The 26624-nt window shown below is 41.5% G+C and overlaps 1 protein-coding gene across 2 annotated transcripts in view; it reads right to left on the bottom strand.

Moving 5' to 3' along the window:
- Positions 1–15226: 15226 nt before the first annotated feature.
- GPC6 (glypican 6) overlaps positions 15227–26624 on the bottom strand; it is a 1087352-nt gene continuing 1075954 nt past the window's right edge. For both annotated transcript variants that reach the window (XM_060288063.1, XM_030856917.2), the window contains 2 exons: positions 23646–23821; positions 15227–19541 (listed from right to left, as the gene is read on the bottom strand). In XM_060288063.1, coding sequence (XP_060144046.1) covers positions 19339–19541; positions 23646–23821 — 379 coding nt within the window. In that variant the 3' untranslated portion in view covers positions 15227–19338. The remainder of the gene's footprint in view (positions 19542–23645; positions 23822–26624) is intronic.

Genomic DNA, 26624 nt, shown 5'->3' with positions numbered 1-26624 from the left:
CAGAGGTCACTTTTTCGTCTTTGCGTATTTTGTTTGTTTTTCACATATTTGGCCGTTGTAGAACATACTCTTCCCAAAATTATGCGTGGATACTCTTAGCCTGCCTTACAAATTGCACTTTGGATTTGCACAGATCAGCGAACCGATGAAGATTGTGAGCTGTTCCACTCTGGGGGTTCCCCGCCAGGCGACGGCTCAGTTCAAGAATTGTTCGCTTTTTCTCCCTGCAGTACTGGTGCGCCTTTCTGAGTATTTAATTTCATGTTTACTCCTTACTATTTTAGAAAAGTGTGTTAAAAAAATGAAGCAAAAGAAAGATTAATGATAAGTTTCACAAGTTTAGTACATTGGGGATCAAGATGGAGATCTAGTGAGGGTTGATGTAGCCTCGAAGGAATGTAAGCTGGTCATCTATGGGTTTAATTGTGCAGGAAAAGAACGGAAAGAAAAATAAAAATTCTGAAAAATACATCATTAAGATTGTGTGGAAAGGGTGAGGTGTAATTAAAAATCTGAGAATGTTTTTTCACTCTCTGGGAATCTATCTGTTGTTGGATTTTCAACTTCAACGTCTTTGGAGATTGACTATCATTGGAATTAGAATCAGCTGTTGTCAGGTGAATAGCACTTGGCTGACGGTAATTTTAATTTACAACCCCAGTCAGACTATTCTTTTTCATTAGACCATTAACAAGGTCAAAATAATGTCTATTTATGTAAAATGTTAAACCTAAGCGAGATGAACTCTACATCCACCCCCCCCATGACCCCCAACCCTGGAGATTGTATATTTACTGAACAAAATTTAAGGGAACAAAGGCAAATATACTTTGGCCCTTTTATCACTCATCACTGTTCCCAATTCAACTAATAAATAGAAATTTGAATTCTTAATCCTAATTAAAAAGTCCTTTCCAAAAAGTAAGAGGCACGACTGAGGTCACAACCTTGGGGTCCATATATGACCATGTCTCTTTTGTTTCAGGTTAAATGACATCTGACCCACTAGCAAGAAATGTGGGATTCCCATCTCTGGGCTTCCCCCTTCTTGAATGACTCAGCACTGCTGGGGCTTATGCAGTCTTCAGTCTGACTTAATTATTCTTGTGGTAACTTCTCATGATTCCCCCGGTATGCATTTTGAAAACTGTTTGTAAACAGTCCCCTCCTAGCTAAAGGATCCGTGCACTGTTGTCCACTGCTGTCCCTTTCCCTTTAAGATGGGGCCCCCTCAGGCTGCTGAGGTGAGCGCAGCTCTTCTGGTGCCATCTCCCAGGGTACCGGTTGCCCCAGGAACATGGGGTTTGGCATCCGACCAGTCTTGTTTCTGAACTCACTGTCCCCTTCCTTTGCAGAGGGAAGGGATTATCTCCCCTCCAAACCTGGCAGCTTTTCCTTTGCAAACCTTGGAACTCTGCATTATGACTCTAGAGGTCAGGAAGATGGGAGGGTTAAACTGCAGGAGGGCGGTAAAGAAAGAGCATGGGGAGATCCGCAGTTGTGGGCCGGGAGACAGGAGACTGAGATCTAGCCCCAAGTTTTCCATTTACCGGCAGAGTGATTTTGGGTAACCAACCTGACCTCTCCGAGGTTCCTTTTGCCATTTTGTAAAGTTGGTGGGGGGCGAGGGGGTGTGGCTTAAAGGATCTTTAAGACTCCGCTAAACTAAAGAGGAGAAACTATAGGATATAACAGAAAGAACACTGAACTGAGAAACAGAAAGCTGGCTCTAAATTCTCTTTCTAACATTTGCTGGTTCTAGATGTTGGACAAACTATACATGTTCTCTGACCCTCAAGTTTCTTTCACAGAAGGATGATACTGCCTCCTTCATAGGTTGGTTGCAAGGACTGTTAGGTAACACAGGTGAAGACACTAAAAGTGGTGCTCGCACATAGATATTCAGCAATCATGCATAGAATCTCAACTAATCTCAAAGTTCATGCTTTGTGATTATAAAAAGGACTGGAGGACCGTTTCATTGCCGTGGGATTTTTGCCTTACTTATCTTCAGAAACTTTGGCTGACAAAGGCAAATAAAATGTAAAACTGAGGAAAATTAAAAAGATCAAAAGGATAAAATGAAGCAAAAGGAGAGAGGAACTGATAACATCTTTCTGGACATAATTTAATTACAGCGTGGGATACCAAATTTAGCGGGAGTTTCTTAGCTAAATAAAATCTAGGAATACATTGGCTTTTATAATTAGCAGTCGAACCTTCAAGGAAACATGCACACTCACGTGTAGTGTTTGGTTTGTAACATATAGTTGATTATGCCAGTCCTTACATCATTACAGAGGGAGCACAGATAACCTTGGGCAGTGTCTTCATCTATGGTTTGGTAATTTATTGTGAACTAAAAAACTCAAAGATGGAGTGAAGATTTTTGTTCCTTTGTTTTCTTTTGTTTTGGGGTTCAGAGAGTGGGAAAATAAGATTGGCTTCAAAATAGAATGATAATAAACTGGCATTGGTGTCAGGAATTTGGATAAAAGAATGGACATGGGATTGTGTAATGTCAGTGATTTCTGCCAGTCAGATACACTTATATTTTCATTTAAAAGTGTCAGTGCACAATATAAAAATGACCAGTACAATGTATGCTGTAGTTTCATTTTTTACAACATTAAATAGTAAATTGAAAAACACCATGACAAGCTGGGAGAGCGATCATGGAAGAAAGGGAAAAGGTTTCTATTTTATACGTGTAACTGCACTTTTCTCCTGCACAAGGCACCCGACATTTTCATTTTGTGATGGGCCTGGTAGATTATGTAGCTCTTTCTGCTGGAGGTACGACTGAGGTGAAAGAGGGATTCCCTCTACCCTATAAATGCAGATGGGCATCAGTGGAGTCCCCAGCCCAGCAAAAGTCTGGAAGAAGCCTTCCAAACATTCCTTACGATAGCTCATCTTAGCCTCTCTTATACTTGGGAGCAGAGTCAGAGGCAGGCCACCATATTGATTTTCTCTGCTCTCTGGTTGTGGGAGGGGCCAAAGCTGGCCAGGGCTCTTCTGGGCTCAAGTAGCTACATCTGTTGACATCAGAATAACACACACATGGAGGGGAAGGTTGGGAAACATGGCCTTAATGAGATCCAGCTGTGGCTGAAATCAAACGACTTCGGCCTCTCACTGTTGTGGCCCCTCCCGTTGCGAAGCACAGGCTCCGGACGCGCAGGCTCCGGACGCGCAGGCTCCGGACGCGCAGGCTCAGCGGCCATGACTCACGGGCCCAGCCGCTCCGCGGCATGTGGGATCTTTCCGGACCGGGGCACGAACCCACGTCCCCTGCATCAGCAGGCGGACTCTCAACCACTGCGCCACCAGGGAAGCCCCAAAAGACTTTAAAAATCTGTACTCAAGATGCTGAAAGTAGAGACCAAAAACAACACCTCCTTGAAAATGGATTTGATTTACCCTCAAGACCACTGCAAATATTACCAGTTTGGTTAGAGCCAGCTGAGTCGGGAAGAACATAAAGGTAAACAATTTTGATTATACAGTTGATTCTCGTTATTCACGGTAGTTATGTCCCATAAAGTCACAGCAAACCCTGAATTAGCGAATAGTGAATCATTGCTTCTGGGGCAAATACCGGGTTAGGTTCCTATGACCCTCTGACATTTTCATCAGCCCATCTACACAGAACTTTGTTTTATGTATGTTTTTGTTTAAAGGCTTCTTATTTAATGTAAATTGTCAATTCATTAACATTGAACTCACGGCCCAGAACATTACATGCCTGAACGAAGCTTACCTAACACATGCATTTTGTCGGTAAGACACATCACAGACTCCTTGAGTTTAGGAATGCTAGACAGTGGGGGCCATTAAACAGCAAAATCACCAACGAAAAGCACAAAAATGCGAACAGCATGGCATTAACGAGACTGCAGCGAGGACGGTCATTTATAGTCGGAGAGCTGAAATGAGAGAGCAGAGCCTCATCCTGTTCGACCTCAGCTGGGATGTGTGCATCAAGGGACTCACAGTGTTCACTTCTCTGTGCATATGCTTGTGTGTGGACAACTGTAGAAATGCCTGAGTATTGATTTGGGGCTTTCAAATAAATTTTAGCAAGTAGACACATTTGCAAATATGGAATCTTTGAATCATGAGGATTGATCGTGCTGAGGAGGGAGTACAAAAACACCAGTTAGGTACTTAACTCTAGTATTTAATGTAAAGTTTCAAACCAAAAGATTGTGGTCTCTTCCGGGAATAAAACATCAAATGAAAGTGAAAAGAAAAACAATACGAAGTGTGTTGGTGGCATGGTGGACTTATTCCATCCAATTCTTATGAGAATGAAAATCACAGTTATAATGGCAGAGTAGATAGAGGGTTTTTGGTTTGTGTTGCTATTGTAGCTATTGTTAACAAGTCATTCCGTAAAATTAGGTTACCTGAGGCATGAGTAAATTTTTCACGGAGGTGAGAAGTGTAAAAGACTGTTCCAGAGTGAATTACTAGTGTTAATCTCAGAGTTGAATAAACATAGCAAGAACAACTACTGGGTCATGGCCTGAAGAGATAGCAAGGTTGCGTTGCAGCGCTTCTCTGGGGAGCTCCAGATTTGCTGGTAAGGAGTGTGTGTAAGGGGTTCTGAGTCCTAGTTTCAAAATAGGGACTAGAAAGTAGGTTTAAGGATTTGGGTGCTCACCTTTTTGAAGATTTTAAAGAGGGGCGTTGCAAACTGGTTTTGAAACCGCACAACTCAGATTGGGAATTGAATCCACGGTCCTTTAACTGAGTTCACACACCTGGTCTCAGGACTTAATGAAGCTCAGGTTCTTTATGTCTCATCAAAGAAAGATTTCAGTGAGAGATATAGTGATAGGTTAGAAGTGGATTTATTTAGAGAGACGCAGATCCCGTAGACAGAATGCAGTCGTCTCAAAAGGTGAGAACAGCCTTGGGAAAAACACACTCCACAGACAGAGCGTGGGCCATCTCAGAAGGTAAGAGGCCCCGACATATGGGGTGGTTAGTTTTTATGGGCTGGGTAATTTCATAGGCTAATGAGGGAAGGATTATTCTGACTATTTCAGGGAAGGGGTGGAGATTTCCAGGAATTGGGAAGAAAAGATTTCTTTATAATAGCAATAAGGCACATTCAGAGGGAAATTAGATGCCTAAGGATCTAGAGGTACTTAACACTTTTCCTTTTTTCATGCTTTACAACTGTGATTAACTCAGCACAGACCACCCTCCACCATTTCTTATTGCTTAATTAAGAAACATCTTAGAATTTTCTCCCTATTAGTTTCAGGCAGATTAGAAGGAAAAAAAATATTTTAACAGATGCTAAAGTGTCTTTCCAACGATTTGAAGATTAGGAGAATGCCTTTTATAGAGCTTCCAAAGTGTTCCCTGGCTGCTGCTTCCAGAGCTGAAAAGAATTTAGTGGCTGAGTACTTAATGCAAAGCCAAGAACGCTCTGACAAAGAACTCCTGGGCAACTATTACTCTGGCTCCCAAGAGTTATTGCCAATTAAATTGTATCCTTGTCCTGTATGATCTATATCAGGCAGTAGGTGTAACAACGCGACTGAAATATTCTTGTCTTACCCTGTTAATAAAAGCACACGTTCACTAATATATGTGTACCGGCAGGAAATATGAAATGGTGTGCTCCAGTTGGAAAGCTGAATAGTGTATTGGCAACTTGGTAGGCAAAAGACAGGGTAAATACACTTCAAGTTTGGGAACAGGGTAATTACTGTTACCATCTGGTAACACATTCTTTATCTGAACTCAAACCTCTTATGTATTTTAAACACTCATGAGGCATCTTGCTAGGCAACCAAATACAGGAATACTTTTTAAGTGTTACCTTGAAACCTTTTCAGGATTGCTTTTGTCTGAAAACACAGTGTCACATCTGGCACGATTGCCATCACCATATAGCAGAGTTTTTTTAATAGTATTTATGAAGCACTTTGCAAAGATGCATAACCACCAGCGTGAGTTGGTGTTCGCAAAGAGTCATTAGTCAGCTCCAGCTTCAATATTTGTGGAAAAGTCAGACTCAGCAAGAAACACATAATGAATGGAAAGCAAATACCAAACACAACATCCCTGCAGCCTGCTCGTTCCCCTGATGGATGGGAACACTATTTCACAGTGGAGCTGCCTGGTGATTTCTGAGCACTGTCTCTCAAATATTTGGCATGAAATATCATGAGCTAAATAAGCACAAGGAACACAGCAGCTAACGGGAGCCTTATGGGGAGAAATGGCATTTACTGTAATGACCGCAGCTTAGGAAATTGCCACATTCCACACTGGGTTAATAAAGGCTTAGGGCGAAGCGGAGAGTGACTGGGAGCGTGGAAGAAATGTCAAGCACCTTCTTCTAGCTGTCAGTGGACATCAGAACTCTCCTCTCCCCTCTTCTCCTGATTCTCTCCCCATGGCCAGAACAGGGCTGGGGTAGAAAAGAACTGTGATTAGGCTAATTCAGCCGCTGGGATGGGATTTTCTGCACTCCAGAGGATGGGATGCTGCACACAGGGTAATAAATAGGAAAGTATGATGAGAAAGCTGTAATGCAGTCAAGAGGTTAGATGGTCCCTTAAGTGGCACAAAGCCACCGCGGCTTATCTCGATGTCATCAAGACCCCATAAGCTCGAACAGGAACTTTGCTGGTCAGTATTTTGCCTCATTTGTTTCTTTGGAGTATGTGGAGTTGGGAAGAAAAAAAACATCCAGGTCTCCTTTTGATCAATTATTCTAGCCCGTATATATTTATGTGCCTATACATATGGCTTAATGTATATCCTTCCAGAGCTATGCATTCTCCCCATACCCCAGGGTATGTACAGGAAACACAATCTGAAAAATCCTGACAGAGTAAAAGCATAGATGGAAATGAGATGATCACTGACTATTTTTCATGTACTTTGCCTGCAGTGGAGTCCCCACTAGATCATTTCCACAGGTAGGCTCTCTCCTTCCTTCATGCTACTGCACAGCAGGCAGAACTTGACCTCTGTTCTGTCTGAGCTGTGTACCTCTTCAAGTAACCACACTGTGTTTCCAGCTCTGGGGATTTCAGCATTTTTCTTTTTCTCCACCTTTTACTGAGATATAATTGACATATAACATTGTGTAAGTTTAGGTGTACAAGGTGTTGATGTGATACACTTAATATATTGCAAAGTAATTACCACCATAGCCTTAGCTAACGCCTCCATTGTCACATAATAACCAATTTTTTGTATGTTGAGAATATTTAAGGTCTACTCTCTTTGCAACTTTCTAGTATAAATACATTATTTTTTAAATTTATTTTTAATTTTTTAAAATATCTTTATTAAATACATTATTATCAACTATAATCACCATGCTGTACACTAGATGCCCAGAAATTATTCATCTTATAACTGAAGTCTGACCAACATCTTTGACCAACATCTCCCCATTTGCCACATCCCTAGCCCCCGCTAACCACCATTCTACTCTCTGAGTTCAACTTTTTTAGATTCCACATATGTGATCTCATACGTTGTTTGTCTTTTTCCATCTGACATTTCACTTAGCATAATGACCTCAGAGTCCATTCATGTTATTGCAAATGGCAGGATTTCCTTCTTTCTCAAGGATGAATAACATTTCATTGTGTATGTATACCACATTTTCTTTATCTACTCATCCACTGATGGACACTTACGTTATTTCCAAATATTGGCTATTGTGAATAATGACTTCAGCATTTTTCTATATCTTCTAAATTCTAGCTATTTGTGACATTGGGAGAGTCATTTAGCTTGTCAGTGCCTCAGTTTCCTCATCTGTCTAATTAGGACAATAAGAGTACCTACTATTTTAAAAAAATATTTTATTTTTAGAGTAAGATGAATTACTATATGGGAAGGGCTTAGAGGAAATTTAGGCATTGTCTTTATTGGTGTTTCTGCTGTTGTTCTTTTTTAGTAGATGTGGTTGTTTGGTCCTTGAGGAGAGGGAATATGTATTGAGCAATTATATATCTTCCCAAACATATAATATAAATATATGAATTGAATTTAAGTCACTGGCTAGATCTTGCAAGTCTTATATAGTATTATTTGTATCATATTTTTAATTCTACTAGGAGCCTTCATATTTATTCTATAGACAATGCAAATCTGCACATTTATGTCCAACTGATCCTTAAAGCCTGAATTAGCCTTTGAAGTGCTGACTGATTTAATCAAAAGTAAGTTCCTTTCTGCCAGGGACCTTCAATCCAAGGGGTATCTTTTTATATGTTGGGTGTCAGCAGGTGGCACCTTTTATACCACACTTTGTTCTCTTTGGAACACATCCTCCCAGATGTTAAGGGAACAGTGCACAGTTTTATAAATCCAAGGTAGGAATCAATTGGAGAGTGCTGCAAGTAGTTAGAAATAATAATTGAATGAGCAAAATTTGTGAGTTAGGGTGAATTCCTCATTAACTCTGATAACTTCATACCCGTTGCTTCCTTGCATTCTGATATGCTCATCTGAGCGGGAGAGAAAGGTGGGGGGTACGTTTCATGCCTAGGAAGTTATTGGTGCCACTTGATGTGAACATCATGTGTCATGTGTGCTGGGGCAGGAGGTAGATTGAGAGCTATAGGTTGAGAGTTACTCATCAAAATATTGATGGTGCATGTGACTCAAGAAACAGAAGGAAATGATTGTACTTGTTTTGGGACTGCTAAGATCGCAAATGGAGAAAGCATGCTTCCAACTGCCTCCTTCCAGCAGCAGCAAATGGAACCAGAATACAACTTCTGGGGCTGCACCAACTGTCAGAGGTTTCGTTCACTGACATACCCAGCAAAATTACTGAAAAGCAGGAGGGGTCATTCACCTGGGATCAAGTTCCAAGTATGGCCCATTTTGAGATGTTTAGAGGTGGGCATTTGTGAGCTGGGATTATATAGTGTACTTGATGATGTCAGAGTTATTTTTGGATTCTTGATTCTAATTCCAGATGTTTTTCAATGGAAGTAGGCAGGGTGAATTTACATAGGAAGCTTAGTTGTCCGTAATATTACCCGGTACGTCTTCAGCTGGGTGGCTATTCTGGAAAACTCTAAAGTGTCATGCACACTTGAGTGCAAATTGATCTTGTGAATAGCCATTATTCATACCGAGGGTGACCGTGTAATTTATCATTCAAACAAGGGATACTCTCCAGAGAGTGAAAGGGTGCTATTAATAATTATATTGGGACAACAGATATAACTGGGACTGTCTCAGACAATTTGGGACATAGAGACTTCTTATTTATACCTTGTGAGTGGAGAAGAGTATTTAGTCATTCAATGTACCACAGTTCCTCTGAGGTTTCTTGTGTTGTCTTTTTTTTTTTTTTTTTTTGCGGTACGCGGGCCTCTCACTGTTGTGGCCTCTCCCGTTGCGGAGCATAGGCTCTGGACGCGCAGGCTCAGCGGCCATGGCTCAAGGGCCCAGCCGCTCCGCGGCATGTGGGATCTTCCTGGACCGGGGGACGAACCCGTGTCCCCTGCATCGGCAGGAGGACTCTCAACCACTGCGCCACCAGGGAAGCCCTTGTGTTGTCTTTTTTAAACCAGTTTTCTTTACACAGCACCCCTTTGCCTTTCTCTTTACTCCATAGTGCATGGTGAAAGCCTGTATTTATTGCAGCAATTATACAGTCAGCTGTTCATGAGTTTGCTGTCTATTCCCACGCTTACATTAGACCCTGGACTTCTTGGAAACAGGGCACATGCATTCTTATCTATCTGTCTATCTATCTATCTATCATCTACCTATCTATCATCTATCTATCTATCTAATCATCTATTTATTTATTTATATTGTGGTGAAACCCACATAACATAAAATTTACCATCTTAATAATTTCTAAGTGTATAGTACAGTCTATGTGTCTCCTTGTGCAATAGATCTCTAGAAATTTTTCATCTTGTAAAACTTAACTCACTGACCAACTCCCCTTCCCCTTGGCACCTCAACCCCCGCTCACCCCTTAGCAACCACCATTCGTAAGGTCCTCCCGTTTCATCCATCTGTAGCATATGAAAGGATTTCCTTCTTTCTTAAGGCTGACTAGTATTCCATCGCATGCATCCACCACGTTTTCTTCATCTGTTCATGCACTGATGGACGTGTAGGTTGTGTCTACCTCTTGGCTATTGTGAATAGTACTGCAGTGAACATGCGAGTGCTAATCTCCCTTCAAGATCCTGTTTTCAATTTCCTTGGGTATATACCTGAAAGGGTGGTATTGCTGAATATGTTTAGTTTTTTTTTTTTTTCCTATGTTTAGTTTCTAAAGGAAGCTTCATACCGTTTTCCACAGTGGTTGCACCATTTTATATTCCCAGCAATAGTGCACAAGGGTTCCAATTTCTCTGCATCCTCACCAACACGTGTGACTTTATTTATTTATTTGATGGTGGCCATCCTACCCGGCGTACGGTGTTAGCTCACTGTCATTTGATTTGCATTTCCCTGATGATTAGCGACGTTGAGCACCTTTTCATGTGCTTGTTGGCATTTCTCTGTGATTTCTTTTTAAGTTTTTCATTAACTGCCATCATTATACTGTCTGTAGGGAGTCTTCCCTTTGAGAGGAGACTTTCACAGTGAAGGTTCAGAATTGATCAAAATAACATAGACAACATCACGTGTTTCATTGTGTGTGTGTGTGTGTGTGTGTGTGTTTTGTTTTGTTTTGGGCCACACCTCGTGGCATGAGGAACTCCCCTGACCAGGGATTGAACCCGCACCCCTTGCAGGGGAAGCACGTAGTCTTAACCGCTGGACCACCAGGGAAATCCTCGTGTGTTTCAAATGGCACTGGATTTCTATTCTGTTCTCTTGCTTCATTTTACCTCCTTCGTGCCATCCTACATCACTCTCCCTGCTCGTGAGGCCCCATGAGGGGAAAGGTCATAGGATTTCTCCAGTGGAAGAAAGATTTTGGATGTAGGGGAAGTCTTTTTTATTTCTTTCCTGGAGAAATTCATTTTGCCTTCACGTTTCTCATGGCTCGTGCTGTATGTCTACTAATACGCTGCTCAATGTAAACTTCTCTCTTTTCAATGAAACATAAAAGGCCCTCAAGCTTAAAAACAAACACGTGCACAGAATCTGGGCTTATCTTTGGCTGTAGGAATATAGCCTTAACATGCTAATTCATATGCAACGGTTCAAACAAACAAGTAGTGAAATCATTATGGTGTTATCAACAAGCTTTTTGATAAAGCTGTTTGGGTGAAATTTCTTTGGCTTGATAAAATTTGGGGACATCTAATTTTTCACACACAAGAATTCAGTATATGCTGCTTCACAGTATGTGATTCAGGACCGGAGATGAATTAGAAGACTCTTTGGGGTATCGTTCCACTAAGACTCAGCTTGGAGGATTTGTTATTGGGTTTCTGTGGCGGAGCTACTGGGGGCTGGTTCTATAAATTAGTGAGAGGTCGATAGGAGCCAGAATGATTCACATTAAAGTCCTTAAGATTTGGGTAGATTAGGGGTGAGGGAGAGAAAAAGCAGCAGAAAGGGAGAGAATGAACAGACTGAGAAGACCGTGGCTCCACCAGGAAGTGTCTCTGATCTGGAAAATAAGGATGACAATTCCTGCCTACTTCATGGAGGTGTGGTGAAGATTATCAAAGAAAATGAATTCGAAAGCTCCCTTGGGTGAAATGCTTTATGTAAATACAAGGCATTTGATATCATGAAAGAGTAGGAAATAGAGTTTTGCGAACCAACCTTCCTCTAACTTGATATTCACCTACCTTTATGAAATGTCCAAAGAGTACCTTTTAAAGTGGGGTAAAACCTGTAATCATCAATTCTCTCAGGTAAGGAGGGCAACGACATGAGGTGGAATCCAACAATAAAAGGAGCTCTAACTCCATGAAGAAGAAAGACACGTGGTACTCCACGATCTGGTCCTTATTTTAACTGAGAAAACTGTCGCAAGGACTTCGATTCAGCTGAGTCTCAATGTCATACTTTCAAGATACAGTCAAGTTAGTCAACAAAGCAGCCAGATCAGTTGTCTGTTTGCATTGACTAACAGCTGCATAGTTTTTTTAATTTTTTAAATTTTTACTTTGATTCTTTTTTGACTTTGACTCTTTTTTTAAAAATTAATTAATTAATTTTTGGCTGCTTTGGGTCTTCGTTGCTGCGAGTGGGCTTTCTCTAGTTGCAGAGAGCGGGGGCTATTCTTCGTTGTGGCGCGTGGGCTTCTCATTGTGGTGGCTTCTCTTGTTGCGGAGCACCGGTTCTAGACGTGTGGGCTTCAGTAGTTGTGGCACGTGGGCTCTAGAGCTCAGGCTCAGTAGTTGTGGCGCACGGGCTTAGTTGCTCCGTGGCATGTGGGATCTTCCCGGCACAGGGCTCGAACCCGTGTCCTCTTCATTGGCAGGTGGATTCTTAACCACTGCGCCACCAGGGAAGCCCTTCGTTGGATAGTTTTGATTTATAGTTTAGGTCCACTTGACTGTCTGAACGGACAATAAATTATAGACAAGGCTAATGTATAGGAAGAAGCCCTGAGAGTCGGGCTAAGCCTGACTTCCTTTCTGTGAATATGATGTTTAAGCCAACTTGACAAACAAGAGGAAAGCAGATTTGGTACGTATGTTCCTGTCCTAGGCATCAAACTTTGGTTCACAATGGCTTTAAGTTCAATGCTATGCAAAAATCCCACAATCAGTCGTGTCTACTTAGGATTTTAATTTTGAAAAAAACTGAAAACAGAGAGCAACTAAATGGCACTACATCTTGGAATAAGGTTTTAATATATATCCTCTGTGCGAGTAAACATCTGTGAATGCCTGTTCATATACTTGTTGCCAATTCTCAGAACACCCTCGGAAAATTCAATTGTGTGTGGAATAAAAAACCAAAATTATCCTATATACTGCCGCTTTTCTGCCTACTTGTTACAGATCTCAGTTCCTATCATGGCCTCGCCTGTGTGGCTGGACAAGTTCATTAATCTCACTGTGTTTCATTTTATTCAGTATAAAACGAGCATTATTATTCCTACATCATAGAGATCCTATAAAGATTAAGTATATACATAAAGACCTTAGCATACTTCTTTGCTAAAATGTGTTTTAAAATACTAATAAGCGCCCCCAGCAGGGCTGCTGTGTAGGGCTGGGTCCTTCTAGGGCTCTGGCTTCACCACGTGGTAAAAGACCAGGGTTTTTAAGCATGCCTTCCCCTGTTTAACTTTCCATCCATCTCCCACTATCCAACATCTCACTTACTAGTCCTCATTTCCGTACATCCTTACATTGGCTTTTACTCTGCCTGGAAATCTCTGTCCCCATGTCTGCACGTGGCATCTTCTTCCCATGATTAGGTCACAGCCTGAGTATCACCCAGGCAGCCTCTTCTGGACCACTGGTCTCAAGGGGCATCTCCTCCTTAGTCACTACCCCATTTTGACTCAGTTCTTCATGGCGTCTTGCTCTGGTACCCAGAACTGTGTCTGGCACGTGATATAGAGCTCATCACATTCTTTTTTAAAAGAACAGATGACCGTTACTGCCTAAGCCAATTTTTTCTTTTATTGAAGAACTCTACAGACATTAGTTCCTATGGAAGGGCAGATGGCTTTATTCAAGGTAAATACTCTTCTGCTTCCCTTGAATCCAGTTTGTGTGTCTTCTTTCTGCTTCTCTCCAAACTTGAACACTCACTGGGTAAAATTTCTGTTTTCTTGCTCTGCTTTCTATTTCAACATGTGCAAGAACATGAGCTCCTTAAGTGAGCTACAAAGGCAGGCAGCTAATTCCTCCTGGCTTCACTGTGTGCTCCATTCATGAGCCGACCAAATATGTTTGGCCACAAGTTTATATCAGCAAACGCATGTGTCTGTGGAATGGAGATGTATTGGCACTAAATTGGGAATGTCTGTTTGAACAGACAGAATTGTGGCTACATCTTTCTAGCTATTTCATAAGTTAGTATTTGAAAAATCAATGTCAGTTTTCATATTTGTGTGTATATTTTGACTATAGTCTATTTATCCAAAGAGCGAATTAAAATTAATATTGTTGATAAGAGTGGCGGTGGTTTTATTATTTTTTTCTCAAAACCCATTTGGAAGTTTTTCTTTTCGATGAAATTGGTTCCAGTTTATTTCCAAATAGCATTTGTTAGATTCTGCTTTTTACATGGAATTATCCTAAAGTTCTTTAACTGTTTTGTAGAAATCACTTTGCTTAATAGAAATCAACATAGTAGTAGTGTGAGCTAAATTATAATGTTGCTTACAGTTAAATGTTATATTTGTGATAACTCTATTTACATAGGTTCCTTTATTTAAAAGAGCATTTTTGAAATAAGTGATGTAATAATCATGGTTAACTGTAGTAAAGAATGAATACTTTCGGGCTTCCCTGGTGGTGCAGTGGTTGAGAGTCCGCCTGCTGATGCAGGGGACACGGGTTCGTGCCCCGGTCCGGGAAGATCCCACATGCCGTGGAGCGGTTGGGCCCGTGAGCCATAGCCGCTGAGCCTGCGTGTCCGGAGCCTGTGCTCCGCAACGGGAGAGGCCACAGCAGTGAGAGGCCTGCGTACCGCAAAAAAAAAAAAAAAAAAAAAAGAATGAATACTTCCCAGCTGGTGATTTTGACAACCCCAGACTGGCACCTAGACAAGGTTTAGCATTGAGCAGGTGTTTAATAAATATCTGCTAAGTGAATCTTTAGCATGCTATACAGTATTTAGCATTCCTGAGAGCATGGAAATTTCAGAAATAAAAAAGCAGTGCAACTTGCTAAATTTGGAAATTGTTAGTCCTTTTACACATTATCTTAGTTTTTGACCTCATTTATAAAGTACTGACATCAGTCAAGCTACTAATTTATTTTAGAGAAGAGACCAACACAAAAGAAGAGAGGTATAGTATCTTCCATACATGTTTGGAAAGCTCTAAACGTTCTGAAGTTCTAAAAGTTCTTGATTTCAAAGGCCAAGTGTACTTAGGTGAGTGGTGCTGATTTAAATCTATGGTTCTTTTTCTTCTCCTTTTTTTAAAAAAAATTGCAGCTTCTAAAAAGTTCTCAAACAAAAAAAATTCAAAAGCTCTGAAATTTAGACTATGACAATAATTAAGAAAATGCAGAAAGGGCACTGGTAGATTTTTAAAAACTATTTTAATACAAGATTAATAGCAATTTTCTATCCAAATCAGAAATGAAAAAAATCTTAACCCAAATAATATTCATTTGACAGTCACATAAAATTTTAGGTTTGATCGGTGCACACATTTGTCCTGCATATATGTTATGCACACAGAGACCTCACTACTATGCCATCTTGAGGTGTCTTTTCACAGAAGTACCTCATTACAAGGCAATGTCAAAGATTCCAGTACTTTTCAACTTTCACGGAGGCTCAAATAGCCCCATGCTAGGCTGGGTCCTGTGCCTTAGCAAACTGTGTTATAGCAAGGCTCCAGAATGCATACAGATCAATACTCTCTTTGTAGAACTTGGCCTAAAACTAAACACTGGCTAATGTCTCCACCGAGGAGGAACACATTGCAAATTTGTAAGTTATGGTCTCCTTACTCTTCTGTTGGCAAAGCTAAAGTGCCCCTCCCCTCCTTTTTTTTTTTTTTTTTAAGTTAGAAGTCAGATTTGTTAGTGACTGTAAGTAAATGAAAATGAGTTTGAATTTCTGCAAGTTTTGGATAAGTCAAAACTTGCATTTGCTAACCCTTCCACCTTTAATCAAACCACCTGATAATTAGCCTTGCGAAGAGAAGTAGTGAAAGAATCACAACTCGGGAGTTGCTCAGGTTTTATTCCTCCTTGGGGACTTTAGTTGGTGTTCGGTGTGTAGCCAGAACATATACGTAATGGCTAAAGAATTAAAGTAGGCTAATGTCTGCAGCAGGGAATATAAATTAAATATCAGCCTTCTGCGTCCAATAATCTTTTCAGTGTGTCTGATTTATAGAACGCTACTTTTATAATTCCTACTGCTTATCAATGCATGGTCGTGTTTTTCAGTGTAGACAAAGTAGTATTATCTATCCCTTACCACTAAAGCAGGGAACACAACATATCGATCTGGGTAAGTCACTGTAAGGGAGTCAGATTGCTAGTGCTAATGTTCTGTGATGGCTCTAATCAAAGTCGCGACTTGACCTTCATTCAAACGAGAGAAGGCTGTCGTGGCTGTCGCTCGATACAGAACCATAAGTGGAGCTCAAACTCGTGAATTTGCAATCTATTCTTCTCTGCTAAAGACTTTAGCCTCTGTTTAGCTTTCGTTATAACGTATACAAAGTATAATATACACCAATTACAGACGTGTATTTCTGTTAGAAAAATACATATTATAACTAAAGAACATGTAAATAGAGGCACTTCAATAAGCTAAGTGTTTGCAGTTATAAGCACCACCCAACAATTCCTAGCATCCAATTTCAGTGAGCCCATCCCTCTCTACTCATAACAGAGGTTGTGATGTGATTACAGAAATTTAGGGGACATCAAAGCAAACGAGGACAGGTCAGGAAAAATAATGGAGCACCACTGCATCCCCTATCACTATGCTAAAACGAGAGAAATTAACTTGGTGAGGGGAGGGGGAGATTCCAAAATACTTACTGAAATGGGTTAACTAGATTAAACTAATTCCCTTAGGGCACAAAAAATTCCTATGTGAAATTAGTCTGAAAATCATATGACATAGTAGGATGATGATAAAAACCAGGAAGTACAATTTCAATAATATTTTGACCACATCCATGCAGGTGACTAATACTGTGGCATCATTAACTGATCGTGATTTCAGTTCTCTGCCTGGCTCATATAGATCACTATAGCTCACCAATATGAATAGTATTGATAACGAAGGTGTTGAAACAAATGAAACAGGCGTTTATATATTGTCTGTGTGGTTAGTGTTTATAGAACACGGGTTCACATTCATTAATATAATGTGTATTCACATACATGCACAAAACCCTTTGGGGGTGAAAGTACAGGGAAAACAAGGCATTCTGATCTATTTCACAGAAAACAATGCAGATATATTTTTAAAAGGAAAGACTTGGAGCTTAAAGCTATGAAAACAAGTTATGACTCACATATTTTGGAAAATCAAGATTGATTTAATTTGTATTGCACCTTAATTACTGGAGAAAGACAACACTGATTTCTGAACATACAACACAATGAGCAACATAAATGACTGGTCCTTCATAGAGATGTTGTATGTGTCATTGGTGATAGGAAGCCAAAGTCTGGCGGTGAAACGAATGGTTGGCTAGAAGTATGTAATGCTGAATTAGACTGTATCAATTTCATAAAGATCTAAGTGAAAAGATGCCACAAAATCTCTCAGAATCCTACCTTCCGTATTTCGTTAGGCAAACAATAGCAATAGATGCTTCTAAATACTTTGTTTTGCAAAAGTGCTCAAGTACACTTAATACTATTGTGCCGCGTGTGTTCTACCTAAATGTGACGACTAAATCAATAACTAATCATAATTTTGATGAGTACGGAGATCGAAAAATACCATTGATGTGTCATGACTGCCAATGGGTTAATTAACGTGACTGGCATACTATGGTGTCTTGAAACATTACTTTTCCCAACCCCAGATACATCATAAAAACCAAAAAACACATGGATAGCCAATGGTATTCATAAAGCCCCAGGTTAGTTTGTTTTGCTTCTCTCTGTCGGGAGGAGCGTAACGCCTGGCTTTGGCACACCTGGCGGGTCAGTTAGGCTCCGAATCAGCCTCTTGAATTAGAATATTTCTCCAAGTGCCAAGCAGGAATCCTAGGCTGAAGGCGTTGTACCGAAAGCAATGGTTTTGTGTGAATCACATTCCTTGCGCATACGGTTTCCATGACCAGTGAAGTTCTGCACACCCACGGCTCTGCCCATGCGTTCGATACAGTCTGGAGCACCCAGGACAAAACACGCTCGTGTGAGAAGGGTGTGCCCTGGCAAACTTTTAATAAATGGACGGTTAGATACGTAAAAAGTTCTCTTTCTTGATTCTTGGTGCTCACAGATCATTGAGGAATCCCTTCTCTGAGCAGCACAAAACAAGAAGAGCTGGTTGACAAAACATTTTCGTTACAAAGGTGTGTCAACCCTGAGCTTGGAATTAAGAAGTTAAAATCTGTGATTTTTATATATATATAGATATAAAAATAGATGATCATACTAAGACTAAAAAAGTGAAAGAAATCTCCATGTCAATACTATATATATATTTTTTTGTCTTGACTTTTTTGTTGTTGTTGTGAGTTATTTTGTAAGAGAATGCCCTTGTGATGCAGAAACCAACTGACACAAAGCAAATAGTTAAAAATGAAAACTCACTTATGGATCTAATTGTTTATCGGTTCATTAAAGGAACTCTTCTTTTGGGAGGGTAATGAGCACGGGGCAGAAACATCTAATTCACGTCAAGCCTGTGGCTAAAGCAAAGCGATTGTATGGTTGAAGATTATTTTCATTTCAGACCTTTGAGGAAGATGAATTCATGAGGGTGTCCACTAGTAACTGGAGATGAAGGGAAAAATCCGTGCCAATTGGATACAGTGGTCAGACGTTAAGAGAATTAAGGAAAATGGTACCATTACTGAAATTGAAATCGGGGTGAGATAGAGGTGCTGAGTTGTAGCACATTTTACTCTCCGATTAAAGATGGAATTCTAAATTTCCTATCAGTACCTCTGAATCAGCTTGGCATTGTATGGTTGGCGCGCAAGACCTCCAAGACAACAGTGTATTTTCACTACATTAAAAAAAATTTCAAACCTCCGCATAAGCATTTTGTAAACCTGATTTGTCACAGAAAAGCTTACACTGGGAGTTGGCTGGCAATGCCGAACTTACAGCGTTACAGCTCTTTTATTTTTCTCGTTTGCTTCTTTGTTGAAAATGCAGTTGTCTTGGGGTTTGGCCTGATTTTGCAAGGAAAATGATTTTCTTCCTATTTTTTTTTTAAATGGGGAAAAAAAAAAAAACTCACAACGTGAGATTCCTTCACTTCCGCAGCATAAAAGCAAATGAAGGTAAGAAAATCTCCTGGTATGAAAGATTTGAGTAAGAATTCTCTAGAATAAACAAGTTTCCCACAGATGATAGCTGAAGGAAAGAGGAAGCAGTCCAGTCTGGCACCCAGTACTCTTTGGGAAAACAAAAAGGGAGGCATAGTGCAGTACTGCTCTCTTCTCATAGAAAACGGTAAGCTTTTGTGGCATGGTCCATTGTCCAAGAGTGTAAGAAAAGAAGTGAGTTGGCCGTTCAGATAGCTAAAATGCAGTTTCATCTGACCAAAATCCCAGGATTATCTGCACAGTCTCTGCCACGCCAGGGCGATGCAGACGAGAGATCCTGAGAGGAGCGAGTGTCCCAGCTGGGCTGCAGAAGAGTCTACTTCTCTCCTGTCAGGATCCACTGCCGGGGCCTCTGTGGTGACAAACTCAAACTCCGTGGGACATACCTCATCCATGCACCCACTGCCACTCCCTGAGCCGCTGGATTCATCACCTGGTGCGGACAGATCGAAAAGGAGAGTTAGACCCAGTCTAGCAAAGAGTGGGGCACACGTGAGATTTGGGCACGGAGGTGGCAGGGGACATCTTCCCACCCAAGGGTCCTCCACTCCACTCCATCCCCATGGGTTTGTTTATAATGGGCAGGTGTGTGATGTGTGGGTGGACTGTATCTAAACAGACATCTGAAACATAGCGCTTCATTTTTATTTTTTAATTTTTGGCCGCACCGAGAGGCATGTGGGATCTTGGTTCCCCAACCAGGGATGGAACCCGTGCCCTGTGCAGTGGAAGTGCAGAGTCTTAACCACTGGACCGCCAGGGAAGTCCCTGAAACACAGTGTTAATAGAGACGTCTGTGTCTGTATTTCTGACCAAGCTGAACATATTTGATACGTAGCTCTTTACAGAAGAAGTTTGCCATTCTGCGCTTGAAACCAATGCCCAGGTGTCCACTTAGTATTCCGTCTTAGCCTGCCAGCGTCCCTGCCTGCCTCATATGCCTTCTGAGCCTTCTCTATTCCCATTTCTGACTGCTTGGTTCCTTCATGTTTCTTAAACGCTTTATCTCAGATCTGGGTCCAGTTAAGTCTCCATCCATTACTAGCTACGTAAAAGTACTTATCACCATTTGCAACTCTATTATTTACTTTCTTGTTCCCTCCACGAGAATGTATACTTTTTGGGGGAGAGCAGACACGTTGTGCATACTGTTCATTTCTGTATCCCCGTTGGCTTTAATGGCCCCTGGCATATAGCAGGTTCACAATAAATACATATTGAATTATTAAATATGCCTTGGGCAGTTTCTTCAACTTCTTTCAGTTTCCCCAACTCCATAGCTACTGACAATAACACTCACCTTGTTGAGGATACGTGAAAACCCCCTGATAAAATGTGTGAGGGCACCAAAGCCAGTGTGCGCAGTGATGCCTGATGGAAGAAATGTGGTTCCTACGGCAAAGACAACCTAGATTTTAACCTGCTGTCTTTTATTTAAATGAATTAGGGCAAGCCAGTTAGTCTCACTGGGCTCTGCGTGCTCACCTGTAAAAATGAGAATAATCATATCTATTTCACTGAATTGTTATAGGGTACAAGTGAGATAATGTTCCTAGCAGGGCTTAGGAAACTGTACACCTGGAAAGGACGTTTGCTACTTCCCCTCCTTGCTCAATGAGTCCATTCAATAGCCCTAAATGCCTCCCTGCTGGCCTGAAACGGTGATGTGCATGTTGAGCTGCTCCGAAAGACTGGCACCATCTTGGCCGCTAGACGCTACTTCAGCAAAGCCAGGTAATGCAGGGACCTTCCAATGTCCCCCCAATAAGCACGGCTCAACTCAGTGCAATTTATTTTTAAAATGTGACATCTAAATACCACGTAAGATCACTTGAATACACTATACCAGGTTCTTAACATTTTCTCTAATTTATCTTTAGTGGCCTTGCAAGGGGGAAAATGCCCATTAATTAAATTCAGAGATATCACAATTGCTAAGGGAATTATATTAAACACTGGTATTATGAACAAGAAGTAATATAACCTTTACAAAGATATTACTAAGGTGATTTAGAATATTAAAAATGTGGTATGCAAATAATGACAAGAGAATCTAGTTGAGAAAAATAACGGCCCCATCTCTTTCTGAAAGGAATCACACGTGCAGGTATTTAAGGGGCGATTTTTTTAAATGTCGAAAGCGGTAAGGGTGATGATGACTATAAGATGTGATAGTGGTTTACATGACAGACACTATCCTAATGTAGGAGGCCAAGTTCGGTGCTGGGGTTAGAGCAAAGTGATGGTCTTAAGTGTTGCTGATTTTTATTTTCTTTTTAGGGGAAATGGAGCAAGATATCTCCTCGAGGACATTCCCTAAGCTTTGCAGATTGACATGCATACAATCTCTTTAGGTCAGAGAGGAGACAGAACCAAGGCCAATATCAACTAATTCTTATGTATCTTGAATTATTTATTCCAATAGTCATTCTCTAGGTAATAAAGCATTTTATTATATTAGATAGATAAGACAGAAAAGATAAATTGAGAGGAGTGAAGCTAAGGAATGAGCAGGGGAGAAGCAGCAAAGGCTAAAACCTCGTGTAATTTACTCTTCTGAAGAGGGGAGGAGAGGTTTAGTAAAGAGAAAGAAATAATGGGAGGACTTGAGAAAGTTTAAAGCAACTCTATCAGGTTGGCAATTATCCTGCACTTAGAAAGTTAATTTTTGAGTTATTTAAAAGGGAATTAAGCATGAAAAATTTTCTGCAGGGGACAACTCAGTGGAATGATGGTTAAGACTCAGATGACTTCATGTCTTCCATCTGTAACTTGTTTCTTTCTATCTCATTAATTCAAGCACACAAGCGTCATCTTTTGCTTCAGCGACCAAATTACAGAATCACTGGCAACTCCACATCTTAAGTTCAAGAAATCTTTTCCAACCTAAGGATAAAACAGGAATAAAGACACAGACCTACTAGAGAATGGACTTGAGGATATGGGGAGGGGGAAGGGTAAGCTGTGACGAAGCGAGAGAGTGGCATGGACATATATACACTACCAAACGTAAGGTAGATAGCTAGTGGGAAGCAGCCGCATAGCACAGGGAGATCAGCTCGGTGCTTTGTGACCACCTAGAGGGGTGGGATAGGGAGGGTGGGAGGGAGGGAGACACAGGAGGGAAGAGATATGGGAACATGTGTGTATATATAGCTGATTCGTTTTGTTGTAGGGCGGAGGCTGGCACACCATTGTGAAGGAGTTATACTCCAATAAAGATGTTAAAAAAAATCTTTTCCCGAGAACTCTCTCTAGAAGAATACATATATATATATATATATAAAAAAATACATAAGAATATATATATTCTTCTAGAGAATATATTCTTTTATAATATATAAAACAACAACAACAAAAATCTTGCCTTTATGCATCTAGAAACCACTTAGACAAACCCAAATATAGTTAGTTTCATCTGATGTACATTCAGTAGTCTTTCAAACCACTTCTGATATTCTGTGACCTTGAATAAAATAGTCACGTGTAATATTACTTCAGCATTTTACTATTTTTCTCAAGATTTCAGATACAAATGTCAGTGGGTCGTGTATGTGCATGATTGGAGAAGGAGAAAGAACTGATGCAGTTGATTCCACGGCACATGAGATATCATCTTAGCTCCTTTACACACAGCCTCAAATGAACCTCCCAACGATCCTTATTCAGGAATGCTTCCCATCCTATAGCAGAAGAACCTGAGACTCAAGAGATAATTTGTTCAAGACCTCAGTTCTGAAGTGATGCAACAGGGATTCCTTCCCAGCCTTGTCTGAGTGAGCAATCTTGAGAATATTCTTCCCTTGGTGGTTGGGAGGAAGGATGGGAGTTTGAGGCAGAGACATAAATGCTGATGGGGAAAGGAGAAAGGGAAAGCATTACTTTGCTACCTTATCATTAATGGATCAACTGGCAGACAAAACTCAGTTTTAGCTTTAGTATAGCTGAATGTCAGCCACTGAAACCATTCCTTAAGAGCAGTTATGATTTTAGTAGTATCCTAAGTTCTGCAGAGCAGAGCTCTCTACCCCAAGGACTATAAATAGCTTTGCAGATGGGGTAAGAATGACACAGAAGAGCCGAGGTGCACACTGCTCTTAAGGAAAAATCACAATAAACTTATTTACAAAACAGAAACAGACTCACAGACTTAGAGAATGAACTTATGGTTATGGGGGGTTGGGCTGGGAAGCGGTGGCGGGGGAGGGATAGTTAGGGAGTTTGGGATTGACATGTACACACTGCTATATTTAAAATGGATAACCAACAAGGACCTACTGTATAGCGCAGGAAACTCTGCCCAATACTCTAATGACCTATATGGGAAAAGAATTTGAAAAAGAATAGATACATGTATATGTATAACTGAATCACTTTGCTGTACACCTGAAACTAACAGCACTGTTAATCAACTATACTCCAATATAAAATAAAAATAAAAAAAAATTCTTTCTTTAAACAAAAGACAAATTATGGTATAATCATCTATAATGGTTTTCACTCTGGAGGTTACAGGTGCTGGTAAAGGCTTTCTTACTCGTGTCCTGGAAGTTGACGTCATTGCCGTTATACGCGTTCTTCAGTTTGTTGGTCATCACACGGAGAGCCATGATCTGCTGCCTGATGAACGTATCGGGCCGCGTGATGTCCACGTCCACCTCGGGGTTGTTGATCTGGTTGGTCAGCCCATCGTTCATGATCTCAGGCAAGTATCTGCCGGGCAGAGAGGGAGGACAGGGGAGGGTGAAGCAGGAGCGACCTCGAAACCAGATTCTGCCACGTTGTTTCTAAAAGTGAGCCCAAACGTTGGCAAAACTCGGGCTCGGTTCCTGGAAAAAGGGCCAAACGGTGAAAACAAGGCATACATCTTCCCAGAGGGAGATGCGGCTGTCCTCTTACTCTTCTCACAAGGCTCTCGCGCCTTTGGCTTCTTTCCCGTTTCTGGTGCCCCTTACTGGAGTGTTGGGGCGCACACTGCCACAGCAGCCTCAAAGGGACTTCCTCGCTCTCATCTTTCCATTCTAGCACAACCTTCACAAGCTGTCTGGGTAACCTTCTTAAAATACTGCTTTCGGGCTTCCCTGGTGGCGCAGTGGTTGAGAGTCCGCCTGCCGATGCAGGGGATGTGGGTTCATGCCCCGGTCCGGAAGGATCCCACATGCCGCGGAGCGGCTGGGCCCGTGAGCCATGGCCGCTGAGCCTGCGCGTCTGGAGCCTGTGCTCCACAACGGGAGAGGCCACAACAGTGAGAGGCCCGCGTACCGCAAAAAAAAAAAAAAAAGAAAGAAAACTTCAGTCTCCCAGCAAGTCTAGGAGGTAGGTACTATTTCAGCCCCATTTGTATAATAGAAAACTGAGACTTAGTGAGGATAAGTAACTGTGCAAAGTCACAGAGCTAATGGACCTAACTTCAGAGCCCACGTGCCCAAACACTGCACCATATTGCCTGGTTGATCATAAGCTACAACTCACACTTTATGGCTCAGCAATCCAAGCCCATCTCCACCTCCTGTCTACTTTCTTAGGCTGCAACACTCCCTTCAAGGTACCCTCCTTGCCTTATGGAATCTTCTCCCTGGATCCATCTTATCTTTGCCGGCAAAGAACTTTCCCGTTCAAGTTTTAAATATCTTTAAAGCCCCAGGTCAATCCTCACTTTCTCTTTGAGATGTTTTCCAGTTTTTAGGGATCTGCCCACTTTTCTGTAGAGCTTCCAAGTTCGGCAGGGCATTTTGGTCACCGCACAAAGCCATCTGCTGAGGGAGGGAGCTGGGGCTGAAATCCAGCCCGAGTGCCCGTGCAGGGCACCATCCACCAAAAGGGGTGCCTTTTCCTTTCCTTTTCTTCTCTTTTGTGGGAATCTTTTTATGTTAGAAAATTTTAGCATGCACCAAAGTAGAGACGATAGTATACTAAACCTTCATATTCCCATCTGGGCGTCCTTTTCTAATTCCTACAAAGGCACTATGTTTGTCTGTGTCCCGGTAAGAAACACATGGCACACTCAAAGGAGCAATAAAGAGAGTTTAAAGAAGAGACTGTTTACAAAGGTGTGAACAGGGTTGAAGGAAACCAACCAATGTCGCAAAGAACCCTGGGGCTGGCAACAGCAGAAGGGCCAGAGGGGATGGAGCTGTTAGCGGAACGCGTGAGATCTGAAACCATGCAGTGCAGCCAGAAGACACTGCAACTGCCAAACCAAGCCCCCTCAGGGAGGGAGCGGAGGGAATGATACCCTGACCTCTCTAGTCCCTCCTTCTGACCTCTGGCTGGTGCCTCCCATTGGCTGAACCCAACTGGAAGCCAACAGGAAAGGATACCCAGGTGATGCAGTCTGTAGAGGTTCTCCTGAAGGGCACAGACCAAGGTGGAGGGGTGGAGAGTGGATCTCAAAGCGAGTCAGAACATCCAGCCCGAGCATCTGATAGGCTGGAGCAGCCCTGCCTAACTGCTATCATTATCACTCTTTTACTGCCTCTCTTAGTGTTGCTTGAAAGCCGAAAAAACTTCCCTTCCTCTATTTTGTCCTTCCTATTTACATTTTCTTGTACAATATACTTATGCTTAAAATTCTTCCCCTTCCCGCAGGTTATTTTCCAATTTTCTGAAACCAAAGGCTCTATCCATCAGCCTCCAAAAGAAGAAATAGAAACACACAAAGAAACTTATATTTAAGCCATATTTCAGGTGTTGAAATCTTATGCATGATGTATTTGTGCATGAATGGGTTTACCATTTTATTTTGTTTTGAATTTTATTTTTTTATACAGCAGGTTCTTATTAGTTATCTATTTTATACATATTAGTGTATATATGTTAATCCCAATCTCCCAATTCATCACACCACCGCCGCCACCCCACCCCCCGCTTTCCCCCCTTGGTGTCCATATGTTTGTTCTCTACATCTGTGTCTCTATTTCTGCCTTGCATGGTTTACCCATTTTATTTATTTAAAATTTATTTATTTATTTATTTTTGGCTGCATTGGGTCTTCGTTGCTGTGTGTGGGCTTTTTCTAGTTGCGGAGAGCGGGGGCTACTCTTCCTTGTGGTGCGCGGGCTTCTCATTGCGGTGGCTTCTCTTGTTGCTGAGCATGGGCTCTAGGTGTGCAGGCTTCAGTAGTTGTGGCTCGCGGGCTTAGTAGTGGTGGCTCGCGGGCTCAGTAGTTGTGGCTCGCAGGCTCTAGAGCGCAGTCTCAGTGGTTGTGGCGCACAGGCATAGTTGCTCCGCGGTATGTGGGATCTTCCCAGACCAGGGCTCGAACCCGTGTCCCCTGCATTGGCAGGTGGATTCTTAACCACTGCGTCACCAGGGAAGCCCGGTTTACCCATTTTAAATCAGAAGTCCCAGAATAAGCTCCATGTTTTCATCCATATCTTGAATAAAATTGACTTCATGATGTATACTACATAATGAATAATAAAGCACACAGAGCACATTGCAAATTCTTTTCCATAGAACTTCACAGTATTTACTGCCCTAAAAAATGTCCTAATAGAAATGAAAGAGTCATGGA

Source organism: Globicephala melas, chromosome 18 (assembly GCF_963455315.2).
Source record: "Globicephala melas chromosome 18, mGloMel1.2, whole genome shotgun sequence".
In the NCBI taxonomy this organism is placed as follows: Eukaryota; Metazoa; Chordata; class Mammalia; order Artiodactyla; family Delphinidae; genus Globicephala; species Globicephala melas.
Note: the sequence above shows the minus strand (reverse complement) of the source record. Positions and strands in the feature narration are given on the sequence as shown.